The 20,068-nt window shown below is 44.9% G+C and overlaps 1 protein-coding gene across 15 annotated transcripts in view; it reads left to right on the top strand.

The window, feature by feature from the left end:
- Positions 1 to 20,068, top strand: part of MSRA (methionine sulfoxide reductase A) — a 390,059-nt gene that overhangs the window by 243,269 nt on the left and 126,722 nt on the right. For all 15 annotated transcript variants that reach the window (XR_452004.3, XM_007192695.3, XM_007192694.2 and 12 more), the window contains one exon: positions 11,650 to 11,754. Coding sequence is in view for 14 of the 15 variants with exons in the window: in XM_007192695.3 (XP_007192757.2) it covers positions 11,650 to 11,754 (105 nt within the window). In the remaining variant the exon portion in view is untranslated. The remainder of the gene's footprint in view (positions 1 to 11,649; positions 11,755 to 20,068) is intronic.

Raw genomic sequence — 20,068 nt, 5'->3', positions numbered from 1 at the left:
TAGTGACCAATTATGAATCAATAGTTTTAACTGATATTTTATAATAGTGATACCAAATGCAGACAGACATGAGGTAATATTTAAAGCAATTGCAGGAAAAATCATGTGTTTGAACATATTTGACAATGTATTGAAAGGATTTTAATGTTTATTTATTCTTAAAGAGAAAGTTATACAGATCTAGTGTTTGGTGAGAAAGAGAGGGAGATCAGGAGAGCGGGCGCCGAGGGAAAGCAGTACATTCAAGCAGGTAGAGTTATCAGTTTCAATATAAATATCAAAGTGTATGTCTCATGCACTTTCCTCTGAGGAAAAAAAAGCAACTGTAATGTGGTGTGTGTGCAAAATGAATAGGCAATTATTATCTTTGGGTGACTTAAAGTAGCTCTTCTGGAAATTCTGCATAAGCAGTGGGAGTTAGCAATGTTGAGCTTCGTATAGGGGTGCCTTTTCTCATCCATGTTATTATGAGTTGAGTGTCGTTTTAGAATATGGAAAAATTACCTGACTTGATTTTAAAAATGCCTTCTGTTGTCATGATTTCAGGGGTTCTCTAGCTGTCTTTTCACTCTGATTTGGAACACTTTTAGAAAACCTTGGCAGCTTACCCAAAGAAACCTATCTTTTGGGGGCTTCCGTGGTGGCGCAGTGGTTGAGAGTCTGCCTGCCAATGCAGGGGACACGGGTTCAAGCCCTGGTCTGGGAAGATCCCACATGCCACGGAGCAACTAGGCCCGTGAGCCACAATTACTGAGCCTGCGCGTCTGGAGCCTGTGCTCCGCAACAAGAGAGGCCGCGATAGTGAGAGGCCCGCGCACCGCGATGAAGAGTGGCCCCCACTTGCCGCAACTGGAGAAAGCCCTCGCACAGAAATGAAGACCCAACACAGCCAAAAATCAATCAATAAAATTAAAATTATATATATAAAAAAAAAAGAATATTAAAAAGAAACCTATCTTTTCTTGGAGAGCAGTCCATATTGTTCTGTTTGTATTAACCCAGATCCTGAATGTTTGAAAGCTTCTGGCTTTGCATAGTGAAGTTCTGTTATGACGGCATATCCTTAGTAGTGTTACCCAATGCAAGTTTGTATGCCTGACACACAGTAAGGCCAAAAAAACTGGAATGTCGAAGTTTGGAGCAGAGGTAGATTTATTGCAGGGCCGTGCAAGGAGAATGGGGGCTTGTGCCCCCAAAACCCTGAATTCCCTGAAGGGTTTCAGCAAAGCATTTTTAAACGCAAGGTGTGTGTGGGGGCGTGTGGCTGGTTGTTGCAGACTTCTTCCTGTCGGAATCCTTTGTTCTTGCAGCCCTCCACATGGGTCAGGTCATGATGTTCCTGTAAATTTCCAACAAGACACATGTTATTCTCTGTTCTGCCACTTTCAATCTCTATGTGAATGGAAAAGTGTTACACCTTTAAAGGTCAGACCCTTGAGAATGGGCTATCCTGTATATTTCAGGCTATAGGCAACATTCTTAATTTGTAGCAAAAGCAATAGAATACAAAGGTTAAAGTAAAAGGAGCAGTTCTAACATGGAGTCAGATTTGTTCTTCTCTATTACAATAGTATATGGATATGGAAAGACTAGTTGTGATATCATAGACTTGATTACTACCACTCAGTTCCTTTATGTCTGTTATTTAGGGCTTTCAACCATACTCCAAGATTGATGGGACAGGTGTTAGTTCCCTCATTTTACAGGTGAGGAACTTGTGACTAGGAAAGGTTAACTGGCTGTCTGGCAGATTATGCCCTCAAGTTCAGGTCTTCTGACTTAGGAGTCAAGGCCCAGTTAACTACCCCACAATATCCTACACCTTCAGCCTTCTCAAGAGTCATTGTGGAGAAGTGAGTAGACCCCAAAAGGTCCAGCCTGGACCTGTGAGTAGGAAGAGGTAGATTTGACTCAATAAAGACAGGACATTCCAACAACCGCATAGACTACTTCATGAAATCCTGTACAACCTATCACTTGAAATGGTCATTTGGATGTTGCAATGGGGTAAAACACAATATAGCATTTAGCTAGGTGACCTTTTGTGTCCCTTAAAATTCTGAGACTTTGTTAAAACAAAATCTACTGTCTGGTTTCCTCTCCCTTGTTATAGCCACGTATATCAAATGCCCAATTTCACGATTCCCTTTCCTAGCTTTCCATCAGAAGTACCTGTCAAGCTTTGTGAGGATACATATGACCAGGCCTGACCCCAGACCTCCTGTATCAGAATTCCAGCGTGGGGCGGAGTGGGAGGTGTGAGAGTATTTTTCCAAAAGTTGCACAAGTGATTCTAAGATGTAGGGTTGTGAACCACTCTTCTTGTGTAGCCCACTAATGACGAGGTACAAGCAGGCCTCATTTTGGATTTTTTGGTATAAATTGTCAGCATCAAGGAGTCATAGCTTCTCAGTGTGCAATACCGTTTTAAATAGTAATCAGGCCATTTAATAACACTGTGTTTGTTCTCTCAGCTGCAAGGATACCATGGTCTCCACTTGGCAGGTTAGTTTTGCTGACATCTCATTATGCCTGCCTATCTCATGGTGGGGTGGGAGTTGGTGCTGGTCTAGGAAATAGACATTGATCAACCCAACCACATAGGTCCTTTCATGTTCTGGAAAAAACAGTTCAAAGGGTGCGAGGGCCAGCCTCAATGACCAGCAGGTTGGATAGAGAAACTAGTGAGCCGCTCACTCCTAGACTAGTTACCTACTAGTTAGCTTTGTAGTAGTAAGAAACGTCCAGTAGCATGAAGAATTAATGGTTGTAGTGTATTGTTTTCCTGAGGAATTTTCTTGATAAAGTACTCCACCGTGTTTACAGCACTCCTCTGAGAGAATAATCACTGAAGGATAAGACACCCCCCCCCCCACCATGTCTCCCCATGGTGGACCAGAAAAAAATTACAGTTGCTCTAACAGTATTTTTTTCTACTTTTCAATCAATAGGATGCTTTTTAAAGCTTACGTTTCTCTTTGGACACTTTAAGTGACGATGAGACAAAAGAAAAAAAAAGCCAAGATAAAATGACAGTATAGACACTCCTCAAATCCTATAATGAACTCCACAGGGCATCCAATTTTGATGTATTAGGATTTTTTTTTATAATGAGTACATTGTTGGAAATCACATTTTCTATCTGCAGGAGCTGGAGATGAAACTGAGCTGACATCTTACCTCTTTGTAGTTAATTAGCAAGAGGAAAGTAGTGGTTTGAATCTTGTATGGGAAAGGGTGGTATTAGTCATCTACCTTTCCCCTTCAAACACCTGGATCTTTTTCTGTGCTTTTTGATTTGGTTTAACGGTTTGGTCTTGTTGGCTGGAGAAGATGAGGGAAATTGAAGAACAGTTATTATTTAATGAAAAAATAACTATAGCTCACTTCTCCCCTCCATCTTGCCTGTAGGATAAATAAAATAGAGCAGGTCTTTTTCCTCCAAAGAGCAGTTCTTTACCTGTACTCACACCGTAAGCAGTACGGGCGCTGCAAGAGTCTTTTGTTGTCACCGTATTAACATTTGCCACCTTCGAATCCCTAGCACTTAGCACTAGTACTGGAACTTAGTAAGCATTCAGGAAATATTTATGAATTAATGAGTAAATAAAACATTGTGTTGACCCATATAGTAAGGTGTTCAAATTGCATCAATTGTGTCTAATCCCTTTCTCCAGGTAGTAGCTACGTCTGTTCGAAGATGTATGCTGAGGTTTACATAGAACTCAACGGTTAGGGACAGAGGCAGAGCAGGGCATAGAGGTATGTCTCCATTTAGGGCACTGGTCCTCTGTCAGGTGGGCACGTCTGGGGCTGGCACGGACGCTCATCCAGATGAAGGCTAAGTAAGTGGCAGAAACACTTAGCACAAGACTCCTCTGATCTGAATGTGTTTATTAATGTCACGTCATGTGCCTGGTCCTGGGGGATGACAGAGAAGAGCCACTTTCCTGGCTCCTCCTCTCAAAGAGCCCGCTTTGTACGTGGGAAGGCTAAGCAAGCACTTGAAAACAGCCAGCACCCAAGTGTTACACTGTGTGTGGCTGATCCCAAGTGCAGTTAAGAGTCCAGGGAGCTGGGTCAGTGGTGCTTGGTGGAGAAAGATCAGTTTTTTGAGTCCCCTCTGTGTGCTAATTGCTGGGCCCTCTCGGCTACCTCCATCATCTGTGTTCCTCACAGCGACCCGGTGAGGGACCTCAGGGGACCTGACTCAGTCGAGGAGCCTGAATGTGAGCGCAGTAGATCTGCCGGCATCCCGCCTGCGGTGCTTTCCCCCGTGCATCATGCCTCTTCTCAAGGTCCCGTCCTCAGGCAGGGCTTCCTGGAGGAAGCAGCACCTATGGGGACCTTGAGAGTAGGAGAGGGCTTGGGTTGCAGGTGGCTGGAGGGAGGGCACTGCAGGCTGTGTGTGGGCGGGGCAAGAGGGGCTGGGGGCTGATGTGGGGCTGTGGAGTGTCTCGGTCAGGGAGATGGCATGGGGAGATGAGGTTGGCATACCCCAGCTGGAGAGAGAGGAACTCCGGAGGGCAGAGGACAAGGGTGGGCAGCAGGGACGGGGGTGCGGTGCGCTCTGGCCAAGCCCAGTGCGGAAGCCCCGGCCCCGTGCCCCCCAGCCTGGGTGGAGCCCGGCCGTCGGCTCTCGATGGGCAACCTGTTGACTGTGAGGTGTGGCCCAGGGCTGGGCCTTGACCTAGAGAGGGGCGGGCAGGCCTCGAGGTCTCTCACTGCCCTGCGGAGACAGCAGAGGCCTGGCTCACGGCGGAGGGGCACCCATTTGGTGCAGCTTCTGCCCGGGGACCGAGTGCTGTCTCCACGGCCTCCCGCCCTCCGCCCCCGCCATTGCAGCAGCAAGCGCCCCAGCCCCGGCAGGTGTGCACGGTCTCCGTCTCTCTCTGCTTTTGTCTTCTGCGTCCCCGCCAAGCCCCCTCCCAGAAGGCAGGCTTGCGCCGCCCTGGCTTCCGCTCTTCCTCACACGCTGGGACCACGCAGGTCTCGGCTGCTCGGCTGGGTGGCCCTGGGGTCCCCCCCTAGATGAGCCCACCCCCAGGAGCCCCTCGTGGGCTCAAGCTGCCCTTGGTGCAGGCGGCCCAGCTCCTTCTCCTTCTGGAAATCTCCTGGCCTCAGATTTGCCCACCCCGTTGGGGAGGAGCCAACACCTTACAGAGAGTTTGGAGTGTAGCTCTCACTTCCGGTCTCGCTGGCTCCGCTCAGCGCGCTCGCTGTGGGATGCTGACCGCCCACCACTGCTGCCCGCCAACCTGCAGTCGCTTGGCTCTGACCAGAGGGAGGTGGCCTCCCGGTGTCCCAGCCCAGGGCGCAGTGGAGGCTTCTGCTGGTCTCAGTTCGGCAGCTCTGTGCTGTCTCCTGGCTACACCGACTCTGAGGGACAGAGGTTCTCGTAGAAAGGACAGTGTCGACAGCCACAGGGTGGTAGGACACAGCTTCTCCAGGGAGGCAAGACCCCAGCCCCAGCTTCTGCTCCTGGAGCCCTGCTTCTGGAGGTTTCTTTTTACCCAAATTAAGCACCCTCTCATTAAACCCCTGTCCTTTTATTTCTGATTCTAAAGTGGAGACTCACGCTTGAAAAACAGAGTGTTTCTCCACCACCCTACACTTCATCGAAAGAGTGACAATCTGGGTCCTTTATGGTGTGGACGAAGGCCGGACCACAGTCCCCATTGGGGCCGGAAGGCGCCGGCTGGGACTGCACCTCAGCACCCGAGTCAGTGATTGTAGACACTCGACTGATATTTCTATCAGTCGAATGGATAAATAAAATCAGAATTATCCACTTACAGAGATATGTGTTTTCTCCTGCAGTTTAGTCGTTATGGGGAGGGGTCCATGCTAAGGAAACATAAAAGGGTGACAACAATAGAAGCGTCACATTTGTGTATAGAGAGCTGGCATTTTCCCCAGAACTTTCCCACATATGACCTCGTTTAATCTTTGTGACTCTTCTGTCACAGAGGTTATTTTTTATTCCTATCTGAAATAGTAGGAGACCCTGGATCACAGTCGAAAAAAGTGTTAAACTACTTGTTAGAACTATGGCTTAAGTTACGTCTAGTGATGTTAATTCTCATCTTTTCCCACTCCATCACAGCTGAGTAGAGTATAATTCTAATAATTCAGCTTATAATAAGACATAGAGACTTAGACTCCTGTGTGCCAGGCACGGTTCTGACTCCCCACTTTGCAGAAGAGGAAACTGAGGCATCAAGTGGTAAAGTAGATAAAGGGCCTTTGATAGTGGGTGTGGGACCCCTAGGTAAGGCATGGCTCATAGCCAAGGAGCTGTGATTTGAACCAGCGTTTTCCTCCCTCCCTGGCCCTGCCCAGGTCACTCAGCTGCCAAGTAGCAGAGCCAGAGCACAGCCCAGGCAGCCTGGCTCGAGTATGTGCTTCTCACCAGAGCACAACACTGCCCCCTGCTATCGTCTCCCTGCCTTCCTGTCTCACCAGCTCCTGGCCTCTTTTCCGGTCTCATCTGCTGGGTAGGCCACCTCCCTAGTTTCTCTTCTCCTCCCCAGCCCACCGGTAGTAAAAACTAATCATGCTGACCTGGAAGAGTTGAAGATCGCATTTTCCCCATGGGATGGATGGAACGCTGTCACACAGGACTTAAAGAATTGGCTGATTTGTCTTGGGGTTCTCTTTAAAAACACCTGGTTCTGCGGATGACTTGGCTTCCACAAAGCTCTAGCTGACTCTAGGTGTGTGATTTTTCTGCCCCCAGAACACTGCCATGTGTGTCTTCTGGGATGTTTTGCCTTGTAAGGAATGACTGACCATAGCCTACCCCTCTGTGTTCCTTCACCTCCCTCTGGGGTCATGAGATAAAGTGACACGGGGGAAATGCTCAGAGAAGACATTCATCCTTTGCGTTTTTCCTTTCAGGGTATTTTTGAATGACAGTGTTAAAGCACCTATAACACTGCTGTGAACTGTTAACAAGCACATTTGCACATCACATCTATCATGCTATTTGCACGACGTTATGTGAAGAAACAGCTCAAAGTATTTTTAAGATATAGCCTTTTATCTTTGGAAGCACCAGAAACTATTTGCAGATTGGTCTTGGGAATCAAATTAGCCTAACACATGGGTGAGTTCCTGGAGGTGCGGGCATTTCTCTAAGTGGTTCCTGGCCCCTTAATCCTTCTGATCATTTGCACTGTGTATTTTTATACAGGCTCTTGTGCTTTGGAGAAATAAAATAAAGAAACTTAAAGGTGAGTTTGACAAGGGCTTCTCCACACTGTTTGTCAATGCAGATGGATCCTGAATTTTAATGGTAGTAGTTTCTTTTAAACAACCAAACCTCTTTAAACCTCTCCACAAATAATGTCAGTGCGCAGATTATGTCTAAAAGTGTTTGCTGGTGAGTGGAAATCTTTCCTGACCCCATACTGCAACCATGAAAGAAGAGCCTAATCCTGGAAAATAGTCTTGACAGCCTGGATGTCAGTTACCTCCACAGCTGTGTTTTCTCATCTGGGCCACTGCCTGTGTGACATTTTGCTGTCACTTGATGACTTCGGGTGTCTACATTCAGGAACCCAGCTTGGGGTCATAGAACGAGACAGACCTTGCACCTCCAGTTGAAACCTGGTCGCTGCTGCTTACCGGCTGTGGGATGTTATGTGAAAAAACTTGTGGAGAGGCCTTGGTTTCCTCACCTGTAAAATGGGGATGGCATCCCTGTTGTAAAATTGTTGTGAGCAACATCTGTGTGCCCATGTTCATAGCAGCTTTATTCACAATAGCCAAAAGGTGGAAGCAGCCCAAGTGTCCATTGACAGATAAATGGATAAACCAAATGGGGCACATGCAAACAATGGAATGTTATTCAGCCTTAAAAAAGAAGGAAATTCTGACACGTGCTTCAACGTGGGTGAATCTTGAGGACATTCTGCTGATGAAATAAGCCAGTCACAACAGGACAAATACAATATGATTCCACTGACATGAGGTACCTAGAGGAGTCAAATTCACAGAGACAGAAGTAGATTGGCAGTCACCTGGGGCTGGGGGAAGGTAAAATTGGGCAGTTAGTGTTTAGTGGGTATGAAGTTTCAATTTTGCAAGATTAAAAAAAGTTCTGGAGATGGAAGATGGTGATGGTAGTACAATGATGTGACTGTACTTAATGCCACTGAATTGTACACTTAAAAGTAGTTAAGCTGGTAAGTTTTATGTTGTGTGTATTTTACCTCAGTAGAGAAAAATTGGGAAAAAAAATTAATGAGCATTGAAGAACACCCAGTAGATAAAGTGCCTGCCATATTATCAGTGTTCAGTAACTAGCAGCAGCTTTTACTAGGGTTTGGGATTATAACTAATGGTTGTGTGATATCTCATCATGTGGCTGTACCATAATTTGCTTCTTTTTTGTTTGCCTTTTGGATTTCTTATAGTACTCCACCATTGTAGCAATGATGGAAGGAATTTTCGTATCTGTGTATGTCTTTTCTATTATTTGGGGTTTATATCTTTGAGGTGGATTTCCTGGGTCACTTAATCAAGGTGAATTAATCTTAGTCTTTGGGGCTCTTGCTTCTTATGCCCATGGGGTTTCAGAAGGGTGCTGTCGTTTTCAGTGTCACCACCCAAGTAAGGGCGCCAGCCTCACAGTGTCCTCATCAGCACTGGGCACAATTTTAAGCAGTTTTACAAAATGAAGTGAGTAAGAGATGGTGTTTTAATGTTTAATATACATTTGTTTGCTTTTATTTGATCACTGAAAATGTTGAGAACTTTTCATGCCTGGATCTACATTTATTTTTTCCAATGTGTATTGCCTGTTTACATCTTTTGCCTATATTTCTAGTGTGGTTTCAATGCTTTTCTTATCAAATGTTTTTTTGTCATGTTTGTAACACATTGTTGCCATTTTTAATATTCAGACAGTCTTACTAGTTATGTAGTTAAATCATTCATCTAAACATTTCAGAACACAAAATTATAAGATTTTAAAGTAGATCAAAAATGGTTTTGCAATAACATGGTTATTATACTTAATGAATCTTCTTCCCATAATTCCCTTATCATTCTTTTCATACCTATTAGCATAAAAATCTGTTTAGATGTTAACTTACATGACTATAGTATTTGAATTAAAATTATGTAGGCTGACCAATTAAGAATAAAATATTAATAACCCAATATAAAGAAGACATAACAAAAATTAGAGAAAATAAAAAATTAAAATTATTAATAAGCATGACATTTTTTACCTCACTAATAATTAAATTCATTAAAAATAAAATGATAGGATACTATCTTCCATCTAAAAATTTGGTAGGGATTAACAACATTGTGATGGTGACTGAGGCTGACCCTCAGATATGCTGCCAATGGGGAGAGAAAATTGGGTCAACTTTAATGAAGAGCAGTTTAGCACAAGGTATCAAGTATCTTTAAAATGTTCATAAACATTGATTTAGAAAATTCCCTTATATAACTAAGGCTAGAGGCAGCCTCAAAATGTAGAAAAAATATTTACATTCATAGATAAAAATAGGATTCAATACAAATGCCCAATGACAGGGAATGATTGAATAAGTAATAGTACGGCCATCTTTGGAGTGTTATATAGTCATTATAAATGGTATTTCCTAAAAATTTCAGTGATATGGGAAAACACTCACGATATGCTAGTAAGTGGAAAAAGCATGATGCAGTGATTACAATAAAACAAATTGTGTGTCACGGTGCGAGTTTGTGTGTGTTTTGTGTGTGTATGTATCTCGTACGTATCTAGAAAGAAGTGCGTAACAAGTATTGATAGTACTTATGTGGTAAGCGTATGGGTGATTTTTATTTTCTTTTCTATATTTCTGCACATTTTTTAAGCTTCATATTGTTTGCAAATCATCATTTCTACAATCAGAAATTTTAACTGCTAAGGAAGACTAAAGATAATAAGTAGATCTCTCTCCTTTTCTGGATTCATGTTCCCTTTGCTCTCTTCGCTTTGATATATTGGACAGAACCCTGGACAAGAAGTCAGAAGGTGTTTTTTCAGGTTATGGTCCAGAAATTTGCTAGCTATATGACCTTGGGAAAATCTAACATATATGTACCTGTTTGCCAGTTTGTAAAATGGGGATTTCTACTTTCCCTGCGTGTACAATTGGAGGGTTGTAAGAATTAAGGTGAGATTACCAACATAGGGGAAAACACTTTTGCAAACTAAGATGCAAGTTCAAAGAATTCCCCAGACCACTGGGAGGTCTGATAATTTGTTAGAAGGACCCACGCAAGTCGAGAGCTGTTGTCCTCACAGTTACAGCTGATTACAGGAAAAGGATACAGATCAAAATCAGCTAAAGGAAGCGTCACATAGGCGGAGTCTGGAAGGGTTCCAGTGCAAAGCCTCTGTGTCATCTCCCATGCAGTCAGGATATGTTACCCTCCTGGCCTCCATGTGTGACGATATGCAGAGTATTGCCAACCAGGAAGCTCTCCCAAGCTTTGGTGTCCAGAATTTTTAATTGGGCCTTCATTACATAGGTATGATTGATTGATTGTCCACATGGTTGAACTCAGGCTCTCGGTCAACCGATACTGTGTTACCCAAAGCCTCCACCCTCAGTCACATGGCTGGTCTTTCCGACATGGCAGCCTCTACCCTAGGACTGTTGACAGCCCTACCCTGAGATTCAGTGTGGCTAGCCCCACCCTAAGAGCATAGGCGTGGCCTCTCTAAATTAGGACACTCCTATCAGGTATGACCTAGATTACCTACCAGAGCCAAGGCAGAGGCCAGCTACCTGTTTGGGCAAGGCTAAATTCTTTACTACACACAAGGTGACTGAAAGAGATGGAAAACAAATTTAAACATAGAGGTGATGTTAGTATGGAGGGGTCTATTATTTACCGTGTTCTAACACCGTAAAATAAGAGAGGGCATGAATTCCACAGGTACAAGTGGTACTGCAAGTACCCGCTTCCCTGACCCTTAGAACCTGGGGGACCACCTTTGAGAAGGGAGTGTGCTAACAGCGGGGGCCGCAGAGAGGCTTTTGCTACAGTAGTTGTTTACCACAGAGACGAATTAGGCTGAGAAAACACTTACCGTCCTGCTGGGTGTATGAACCTGACCCTCGCCTCAGTGTTAACAGCACAGCAGACATGTCTCTCTGTTAACGAATTTATCTAACGTGAACGAGTTAAGCCTGTTTTTTCCTTGGGTTTCTCTATCCGGCACCATCGCCCTCTGTAGTGCAGCTGAGCTTACTACGCACAGACAAGGGGGGGTGATAAAAATAAATTGGCTCGTTCCCCTTTGCAGAGTTTCAAATCTCTAGCACCATGTCAGGTTGGATCCATAAGGCTTTGTAAGAGTGAGATTAGAAAAATGAAAACCCGAGTTTATTTTCTCATGGAATTAAAACAAAATTAGAGCACAATGAAGAGAAATCATCATCCTCAGGAAACTTGCTCGAGGACAACCGCGTGCTTTTATGGAAAAAGAACCAGCGACAGAGACTTAGGATGAAAGCATTAAAGTACAATTGTGCTCCCAGCCTGCCTTCAGAGGGAAGAATTTCAGCCTTTGTCTAGTGGTTTTTTGGAAACAAATAACTTGTCATAAATTGATGTTGTCAGTAAATTTGGGTTGTACGTTCTGTTTCTTTCAAGGCAGAACTGGCCACGCAGAAGTAGTCCGAGTGGTATACCAGCCAGAACGCATCAGCTTTGAGGAGCTGCTCAAGGTCTTCTGGGAGAATCATGACCCGACCCAAGGTAGATGAGTGAGCCAGTATTTAATTATCTTACTAATTACAGCTGGGATAATTAGTGTTTGAGCTGCATGGAAGAGATGAACCTTGAAATCACACAGGAGCTCAAGAATATGATTGCAGACATTTATTGACGGAGAAGGGGAGGGGCTGGGGAGAAAGAGGGCGAGAGAATAAAGGCACAGCCACTGTCTGCGCCCCTCCCCCCTTTACAGCTGTCAGGGGTGGGAAAATTCCCACAGAGAAAGACACCAGACAATAGAGATTCGTTCACCTTTGATTATTGCATTATTCCTCCTTAATGCAGTCTTTTGTCTACAAAATTAAAGTGTCTTTCTAGCAGCTCCAAAGTTTTCCTGATTTATGGTTCCTTTATTTCCCTGAATTTATTTAGCCTTTCTCATCTTTTGACATTATCAGCCTTTTTTTTTTTTCTTTTAAATGTCTGTGGGTGATTTTAAAAAAAAGAGAGAACATAAAGGTAAAATGCAGTATTCAGTGGTTCTACAATGCTTGGGTTATTTAAATATTTCATTTGTCTTCTTTGGAATTTATTATATGGAGATATTAATATATTTGGGCTGTAAACAATGGTGGTCAGGAATTTTATTTGAATGCACACACAAGCAAAAATCTCATGTTGGCAAATATCATTGTAATATTCAATAATGGAGTAATTTCCAGATTTCATCTTAACAGCCTTACAAGCACTGCTTTGCCAGTGTGATGATCTGATATTATGAGGCTTATGAACTGAAAAGTCCTGTATATTCGATGTGATTTTCATTTAGCAATCGGTCTATTTAACGGAAATATTTTCCCTTTGGTGTCAGATTTTGGGGGAGTGGGTACGCCATGTTGGCTATTTCCTGATGAATGGATGTGTTTTTCCAAATGTGCATTGTGCTTTGGGGTGGGACCTTACCAAGACCCCAGCAGCATAGGTTGGTGAGTCCTGAGTTCTGGTTCCACCTAATGCCAGGGTGGTTTGCCAGAGGGCAAAGGTCAGAGCTAAGGCAAGAACAGCAAAATGATCAACGAGCCAGGGTCAGGCAGGTCCAGGATCCAGGTACATCCAGCAGGGTGGGTAAAGGCCGCGAAGGAGGCCAGGAGCAGGCTCTCCATGACAGTGAAGTCTGGTTGACATGGGATGAGTCCCTGGTGGGGGAGCAGTGACATATGGGGCAGGGGAGGTAGAGAACTGGTAGGGCAAGAGTACTGTCATCGGAAGGTTCTGATGCCACCCCGTATGGACTACTGGACTGTCACATCATATGAGAACGGCAAGCCTAATGGCTTAGACACGCATGGCTCCAAGGGAAACTGGTGAGCATCGTAAATAAGGGTAGTGACGGCCAGGACCTCATGCCGGGAAGCCTTTGGTCCAGATAGAGCAGCCATTCAGCCTCTTGGCTCTCAAAGCCGAGGGTCAGGCAGGATGCTGAGGGCTCCAAAGTTCTAAGTGGAGACACCTATCAGGAGCCCAGGCAAGCCTGAAGTCATGGAGGAGACAGGCTCCCCGCAGGCCCACAAGGCTGGGTATGTGGCCTTGGCCTGGCCACCCGTAATGCCATGTCCCGATACAACCACCTTATGCTTGGCCCCCGCAAAATTTCAAAGAGGGTGAAGTCTGTCATCCACTTCTCCCTCCTCACTTCTCTTAATGTCTTACCCGTTTTACCACATCTTTACTGGTACACCTCAGTTATTAGGTCGCTAGTTCTGGCCCCTGAATCTCAGGGGAATTCCACCTTCAAAAAACTTTAGGAGAACCTCTTGTTCTCCCCATCCCGGGGATCAGATTTGTCTCAACTTTGCCTCAGTCCTCTTTGAAATTCTTGGTTTACTATCTGTATTAATTTGCTAAGGCTGCCATCATAAGGTATCACAGACTGGGTGGCTTAAACAACAGAAATTCATTTTCTCAGAGTCCTGGAGGCTGGGAGTCTGAGTTGAAAGCATTGGCAGGGTTGGTTTCATCTTGGCTTGTCGATGGCTGTCTTTTCCTCATACAGTCTTCCCTCTGTGTGTGTCTGTGTCCTGATCTCCTCTTTGTATAAGAACACCAGTCAAACTGGATTAGGGCCCACCCAAATTACTTCATTTAATCTTAATCTTTAAAGGCCCTATCTCCAAACGAAGTTACACTCTGAAGTATTGGAGGTTAGGGCTTCAACATGTGAAGCGTGGGGAGAGGTGGGATACCCTTTAGCCCATAACACTGTCCAATAATGTAATAGGTTGATGCGGTGTTCTTCCAGAGGTATTGTTTTTTTCTAACAGGGTGTTCATAGGCTCATAGACTGGAAGAGACTTTAGAGGTCATCTGGTTCAACTCCAGTTTCAATTCTATGAGTCAGAAGATGAAGTTGGTAATGATGGAATGATGGGGGTCACAGACAATGGGACTGGAATGTCGAGTGACCTATTTTTTACACTGATATTTTGGACAAATTATACATGTAGGAGGAGAGTTTTTCTACCCGTGTGTATATTTGTTTCTGCTTAGAGTAGTGCTTCATGTAATATATACAGTCACACATATTAAATCACAAGATTTCTGATCTTCCCGCATTATTATTAGAATTACTTTTTTAGATAGTTCAGTGTAATGGGCCACGGTAACAATCTTTTTCTGCCTTGTAGGGTTTCCTAGGACCCTTCTGGAAATAGGGCCAATGGAGTGATCATATGATCCAGGCCTGATCAATCAGTATCTTTTCCTATTGTCAACAATGTTTGATCCAAAGAACAGGCATGTGACCCAAGCAGAACCAGCTAGAGTCCTTCCCTGGGACTGTCGTATGTTCTCAGTTTGTTGCAGCTGCCGGGGTGGGTGCTCTGTATGGGGAATGACGTGCCCACCCGAGAAGCGAGGGAGGAAGATGAGCAGAGATGCTGAGAGATGAGAGATGGGAGGAGAAAACCCTCAGGAGGCTCTGAGGCCCTGGGACTCCTCATTCCTGCAGCTCCTCCTGCAATTCTGAGCTCGCCTGTGAGCTCTTCAAGCTAGGACAGCTACTAGGTATTCCCTTCCTTTTTTTAACTTGAGCTAGTTTGTTGGCTTTCTATTACTTCCAACAACAACAAAAACCCTAACTAATCTACTTACTCAATTTAAACAATGAGAATTATGCTCGATCATTATATTCAGTAACTGTTAGTTAACCGTGTTCATCTGGCTCCATAAATCACAGGTCTAAAGCCATTTGAATGGTTTTATCACTGACTCAGACACCGAGGGGCGGACACTAGAAATTGTTTCTTCAAGACCTGTTGGTGGTTTGATTGGAGGTTTCTTGGTAATTCAGAATTAGGATTTAGGATTTGGGGCATATGGCCTGAGAACATATCAGATGCCTTTTCAATATTTCTGAAGTATTGTGAAAGGCAAGCATTCATTAATGATGTTTATCTTGTGTCTGCTCTTTTTGCTAGGTATTCTGCTAAGTGGTGCTAGATCACTAAGTGGTCTGGAATAAGCAGCAGTATCCAACATTTTGGTTAACACACAGGGAAGGTACATTTCTATAGGAAGAAAATAGTTTTATCCCAATAAACTGAGATCAAATGAGCATTCACATAAATGTGTATAAGATCACAGACCAAAATGTTAACCTGAAATAATTAAAACAAGTATTGGTTAACGCTGGGAGATTAAAAGCAAAAATATAAGTTCATAAGAAGTCTGGTATCAATGGATTTAATATTTCCAGGGAACTCTGAAGGTCTAAAACGTGTAATCATGTAATTTTTCTGAGGTAAGAATTTGAAGTCCACTTGCTAAAGGATGGGCATGCAGCAGGAGATAGCTGAGCTGCAGGTGAACTTGGCCATCTGAACACAACTTCTTAATTCTCTACCTGAAGTCACATGGTGACTCTTATCACATTTCACAGTGAAAAGTGGCCCAGAAAAGAAAAGCACCCAGTAGAGCAGGTGGGGGAAGTAGAGGCGTGTAAGACTGATTACTCTTACTCAGAAAATGGACGTTTGTAAGGACAGAAGCATGTTGGCTTTGGTGGAGACTCTGGTCTGTGAAGCAATAGTCCATTGTAGGTTCTTTTCAGAAACAAGAGTAAGTGATTCCTGCACCTGCGTGAAGAATGCTCTTACCTGTACCAGAATTACTTATCAACAAAAAGACAAAGCTTAAGTAAAAGTTGAGATGACATTGATCTTTGATGTGGTGATAGGCCCACCCCGGACACACACGATTCTCAACAGCAATAGGCCTCAAGAGACATGTATTTTAATTAGCACGTTGAAAGGCTTTACTGCCTTGTTTATAAAGTTATGAAGGATTTGCAGGGGCCACTAAAAATCTTTAGTTATAATTTACTCCATTTTCTGGGAGAAGCAATATCCTAGAGTGGTATTAGCAAATGCGGGGTTCTTGCTAATGACAAGGGTCTAATATAGTAGAAACAGCAAGGATTGAAGCTTAAGTTCCCTTTCAATTAAATCAGATCTTCACGGTGTAGACCAGACAGAGAAAATCCTGCACGTTCTTCCCTGCTTGAGGGTACTAAAGCAGCTCTCACGGCATCTGTCCCAGTGGAAAGGAGGAAATCCCCGTGGTCCACCAGTTTGAAGAGAGCAGAGCTGGTAAGAGCTATCAGAAAGTGTGGGCTTTTAACGATGTAGGGGGCCCAAGACCTGTGATTCCACAGCCAACAGGCAGTGCGTCCTGAGAGGGGGCTGCTCAATGGATTAGCTTCAGGTGAAGTTTACAGATGACCGGCCAGTAAACGGAATAGTCTTTTCTCTGAATTTACCACGAAACCCCTGCTTTTGCCGAAGCATTCAGATACCACTGTTTAAGCTAATACGTCCTGTTCTGGCTTTGTCTCACTCATGGGACAAATAGAGTTCCTCCAGGCTCCTTCCTGACCATGTGGTCCCCAAACTCCCCCGGTCTCCAGACAACATGGCAGAGCCTGACAGTTAGATTTGGGTTCTGGCACCAGATGGACCTCTTCCCAACCTCACGACCTTGACCAAGATACTTACTCCGTCTGAAACTCTGTTTTCTCATCTACAAAAAAGGGATAGTGATATCTATCCTGCGTACTTCTTGGGTTGTTATAAGAATGAAATGAAATTATGTGAAAATCACTTGAAAACATCAAGAACCATGCAAGTGGCTGCTTTGTAGTTGTGTTCTTCTCAACACAGCAATACAACTTCACCAGTTTTATGTAGTTATTTTTATATCCTTGATTTCTGTGGGAAAATATCTACCCTCTGCATACTAAAGGGTGGGGCTTCTACCCACAAAGGTTCTTTTGTACTTCCTGCTAGTTGGAAAGATTTCAGCATTGTCCGTGTTCTCGTTCTGTGATGAAACTGCTGGCGGTGATGGTGATGAGGTTGGTGGGCAGAAACCGCCTCGTGTTTGCTGCTGACCCAGTGCTCAGAAGAACCACGTACGATCCCAGCCTCTCATGCTTGCTCTGTAGCCCTGTGCCTAGCATGCTCTGTGCATGAATTCCATCGTTTCGGTCCTCCTCTTCCTGCCGGAGGGGGCAGGGCCCAGACCCTGTACCTTGAGCCAAGCCACAAGCCCTTACGGGCCAGTCTTAGTGCTTAGATGCTTTATACCTATCATTTCATTTAACCCTTACCATAATCTCATGAATTGGGGTTCACTATCTTCGCTTAACAGAAGAGAAGGAATGAGGTTCCAGAAGACTGACAGTCTTGCTTGATGTTGTTGGCAATATTTGGACACAGCTCTGACTAAAGCCCAAATCTGTTTTCTTTCCCCTACACCAGAGGGGTCCGTGCTTCTTGACTAGGAGGACCTCTTCTAAAGATAAACATTTTTCAGGATCCCCCATGTGATATAGTTGTGCCCTTAGTAACCTTTTTAAAGCAAATATACGAAAATGCTACTGCAAATTTGATCACTTTAAACTGAATGCCTGTTTTATTAACTAGCACAGTGTCACGTACCTCTGGAAAATGGAAATGCCTACATGCATAATGCATTCCACAGCCTCGAGACCATGCCTGCTGCACAGTTGGATTTGTGGCCCTCTAGTAGTAGCTCCCGGCCTTCCCAGGGGCTGGGACCGCAGGTGGGGAACTGCTCTGGTGAGAGGTGGCCTTTCTGCAGAGGCCTTCTGGCTGAGACTGCGAGCTGACCCCAATATCAGTTCCCCTACTTCTGAAGGATTGGAATTTTAGCTGGATGTGCAACCACCAATAAAGACTAAATTTCCCAGACTCCTTATGACTAAGTATAGCCACATGTCTGAATTCTGACTACCAGAGCATGAGTACCAGTGATGGTGTCAAATTCTGGGTTCGGTACACTTAGAGGAAAGGCCATTCTCCTCTTCTTTCTTCCTTCCCGCAAGTTACTTGTGGATGCAGTGATGAACCGTCTTAGACCACAGGGGTGGAGACCTCACCCTTGTAACTGAGGAGCTACAGGATCGAAGGCTCCAGAGTCAGTATCCCAGGCTGGACTCTTTAGGCAAGAACTTCTTTAAGCTATTGTTATTTTGGTTCATTTTAGGCCTTCTTTTCTTTTTCTTTTTTTTTTTTCTTACAACAGCTGAACTAATCCTTACTAAAATAGCCTTCAACTGTAAGCTGGTGATGAACTCCCACTCACTCCTCTGAAGATCTTAATTAAAATGCTTCCTTAATTAAAACAGCTTTAATCAAATCTGTTAAGAGTATGGACTCTGGGGTTAGAGGATATGGCTTTAACCAGGCCTGCCACGTACTAGCCATGTGGCCTGGGGAGGTTATGTCACTCACCGCCTCCTTTCTCCCTGTCTCTGCCTGACTACTGGGTCGTGGCTTTCATTACTCTCATCTGGCTGTCACAGTCGCCTCCTGACTGGCCTTGCCCCTTTCCCAATCCAGTACCCATAATGATCCGCCAAAAATACGAAACAAAAGTATGTCCCTCTCCTGCCTTTTCTTTGGGCTGATACACACTCTTTACCGTGGCAGCCTGGCCTGGGATCAGCTTACTGGCGCCTCCTGCTCCGGCCTCAGGCCCTGCCGCCCCTCCCCCTCCACACCCTCACCCACTGCATGTCTGCATCGTGGCCTTCATTCACCCCATTCCTGGAAGACACAAGCGCTCCCTTGCTGGGCCCATACCTACGGCTCCATCTGCCCACAGCTGTTGGCGTGTTTGGCTCCTTCCTTTCCTTCAGCTTAAAGAGTCACGTCCTCAGAGAAGTCTTCGCTGACCCGCCCTAACTGAAGGAGGCTCTCCAGCCCTCCTCCCGGCTTTTGCCATCACTGCTCTCTCTTTTCTTCCTAACACTTGTCACAGGGTGGACTGATTTGTCTGTTTATTGTTTATTAACTGTCTCCTCTTCTAGAAAGTAAGCTTCATATGAAATATTTTTTCATTGAACAAATGAATGAACGAACCTCAGTTTTCCCATCTGTAAAACGGTTCCTCTCCCATCAGCGTCCGTCAAGATGTAGGAAGGAATGTAGTCTGTTGTGCAGAGCCCAGTGCCGGGCACAGAATAAGCATGTCATCTATAATAGCCACCATCCTCATCCTGCCCGTGTAAGAGCCATTTCACCAGCTCCCATCTGTTGGCCTTGCTCTCTCTTGAACCCCAGTATTCCTCCATTTTTTTCCCTCTCATTTTCCCCGTCTTATGCTTTGAATACGCTTGATCATTTCCTATGCTTGGTTCACACCCTTTATCCTCAATCAGCTGCTCAGCATCCCGTTCCCTCCCACACCCACCCTCCACCCTCCCACGGGGAGCTCCCAGTTGCCCTCAGAAGCTTCATCTGGCTGTCCCCATGGGCCACACTGTCTCTGGTGTTGGTCTCCTGGAGCCCTAGGACCACACACCCTGGCTTGCTGCCTCACCCTCAGAGCCAAGAGTAGGGGATTAATGTGGTTCCTCAGCCCGTGGTTGAGACTAGAGACCCCAAGGACTCTTCTCCATTCAGTGTCCGTGGACCACACATCCCCACCCCCCCAGCACAGCCCCACACTCACTGTGCAGAATCACTCGAGGTGCGTGGTTCCCAGAGAATCTGCGGTGGGGCTGGTCCGCTCCAACTTTAGCAGGTTTGCTTCACAGCCTCTTTCCAGGTGCACCATAGAGAAGCCAGGGCCTGGTGCTGTCTATCGGGGAATATTAATCGGAGAGAGAAAAATCCTCTTTTCCTTCTGTTTCTCGTCAAGTTGGCAATTAAGTGCTGGTGTTCATATATTTGAACTGCCAAATTAATATCTGAACTTCGTTGTGCTGACCCTTTTAAGTTGGTCTTTTAAAATAAGTCACCAGTTTTGAAGGACTATCCTTTTTTTAGCCCAC

The sequence above is a fragment of the Balaenoptera acutorostrata genome, chromosome 6 (genome assembly GCF_949987535.1).
Source record: "Balaenoptera acutorostrata chromosome 6, mBalAcu1.1, whole genome shotgun sequence".
Taxonomy (NCBI): domain Eukaryota; kingdom Metazoa; phylum Chordata; class Mammalia; order Artiodactyla; family Balaenopteridae; genus Balaenoptera; species Balaenoptera acutorostrata.
Note: the sequence above shows the minus strand (reverse complement) of the source record. Positions and strands in the feature narration are given on the sequence as shown.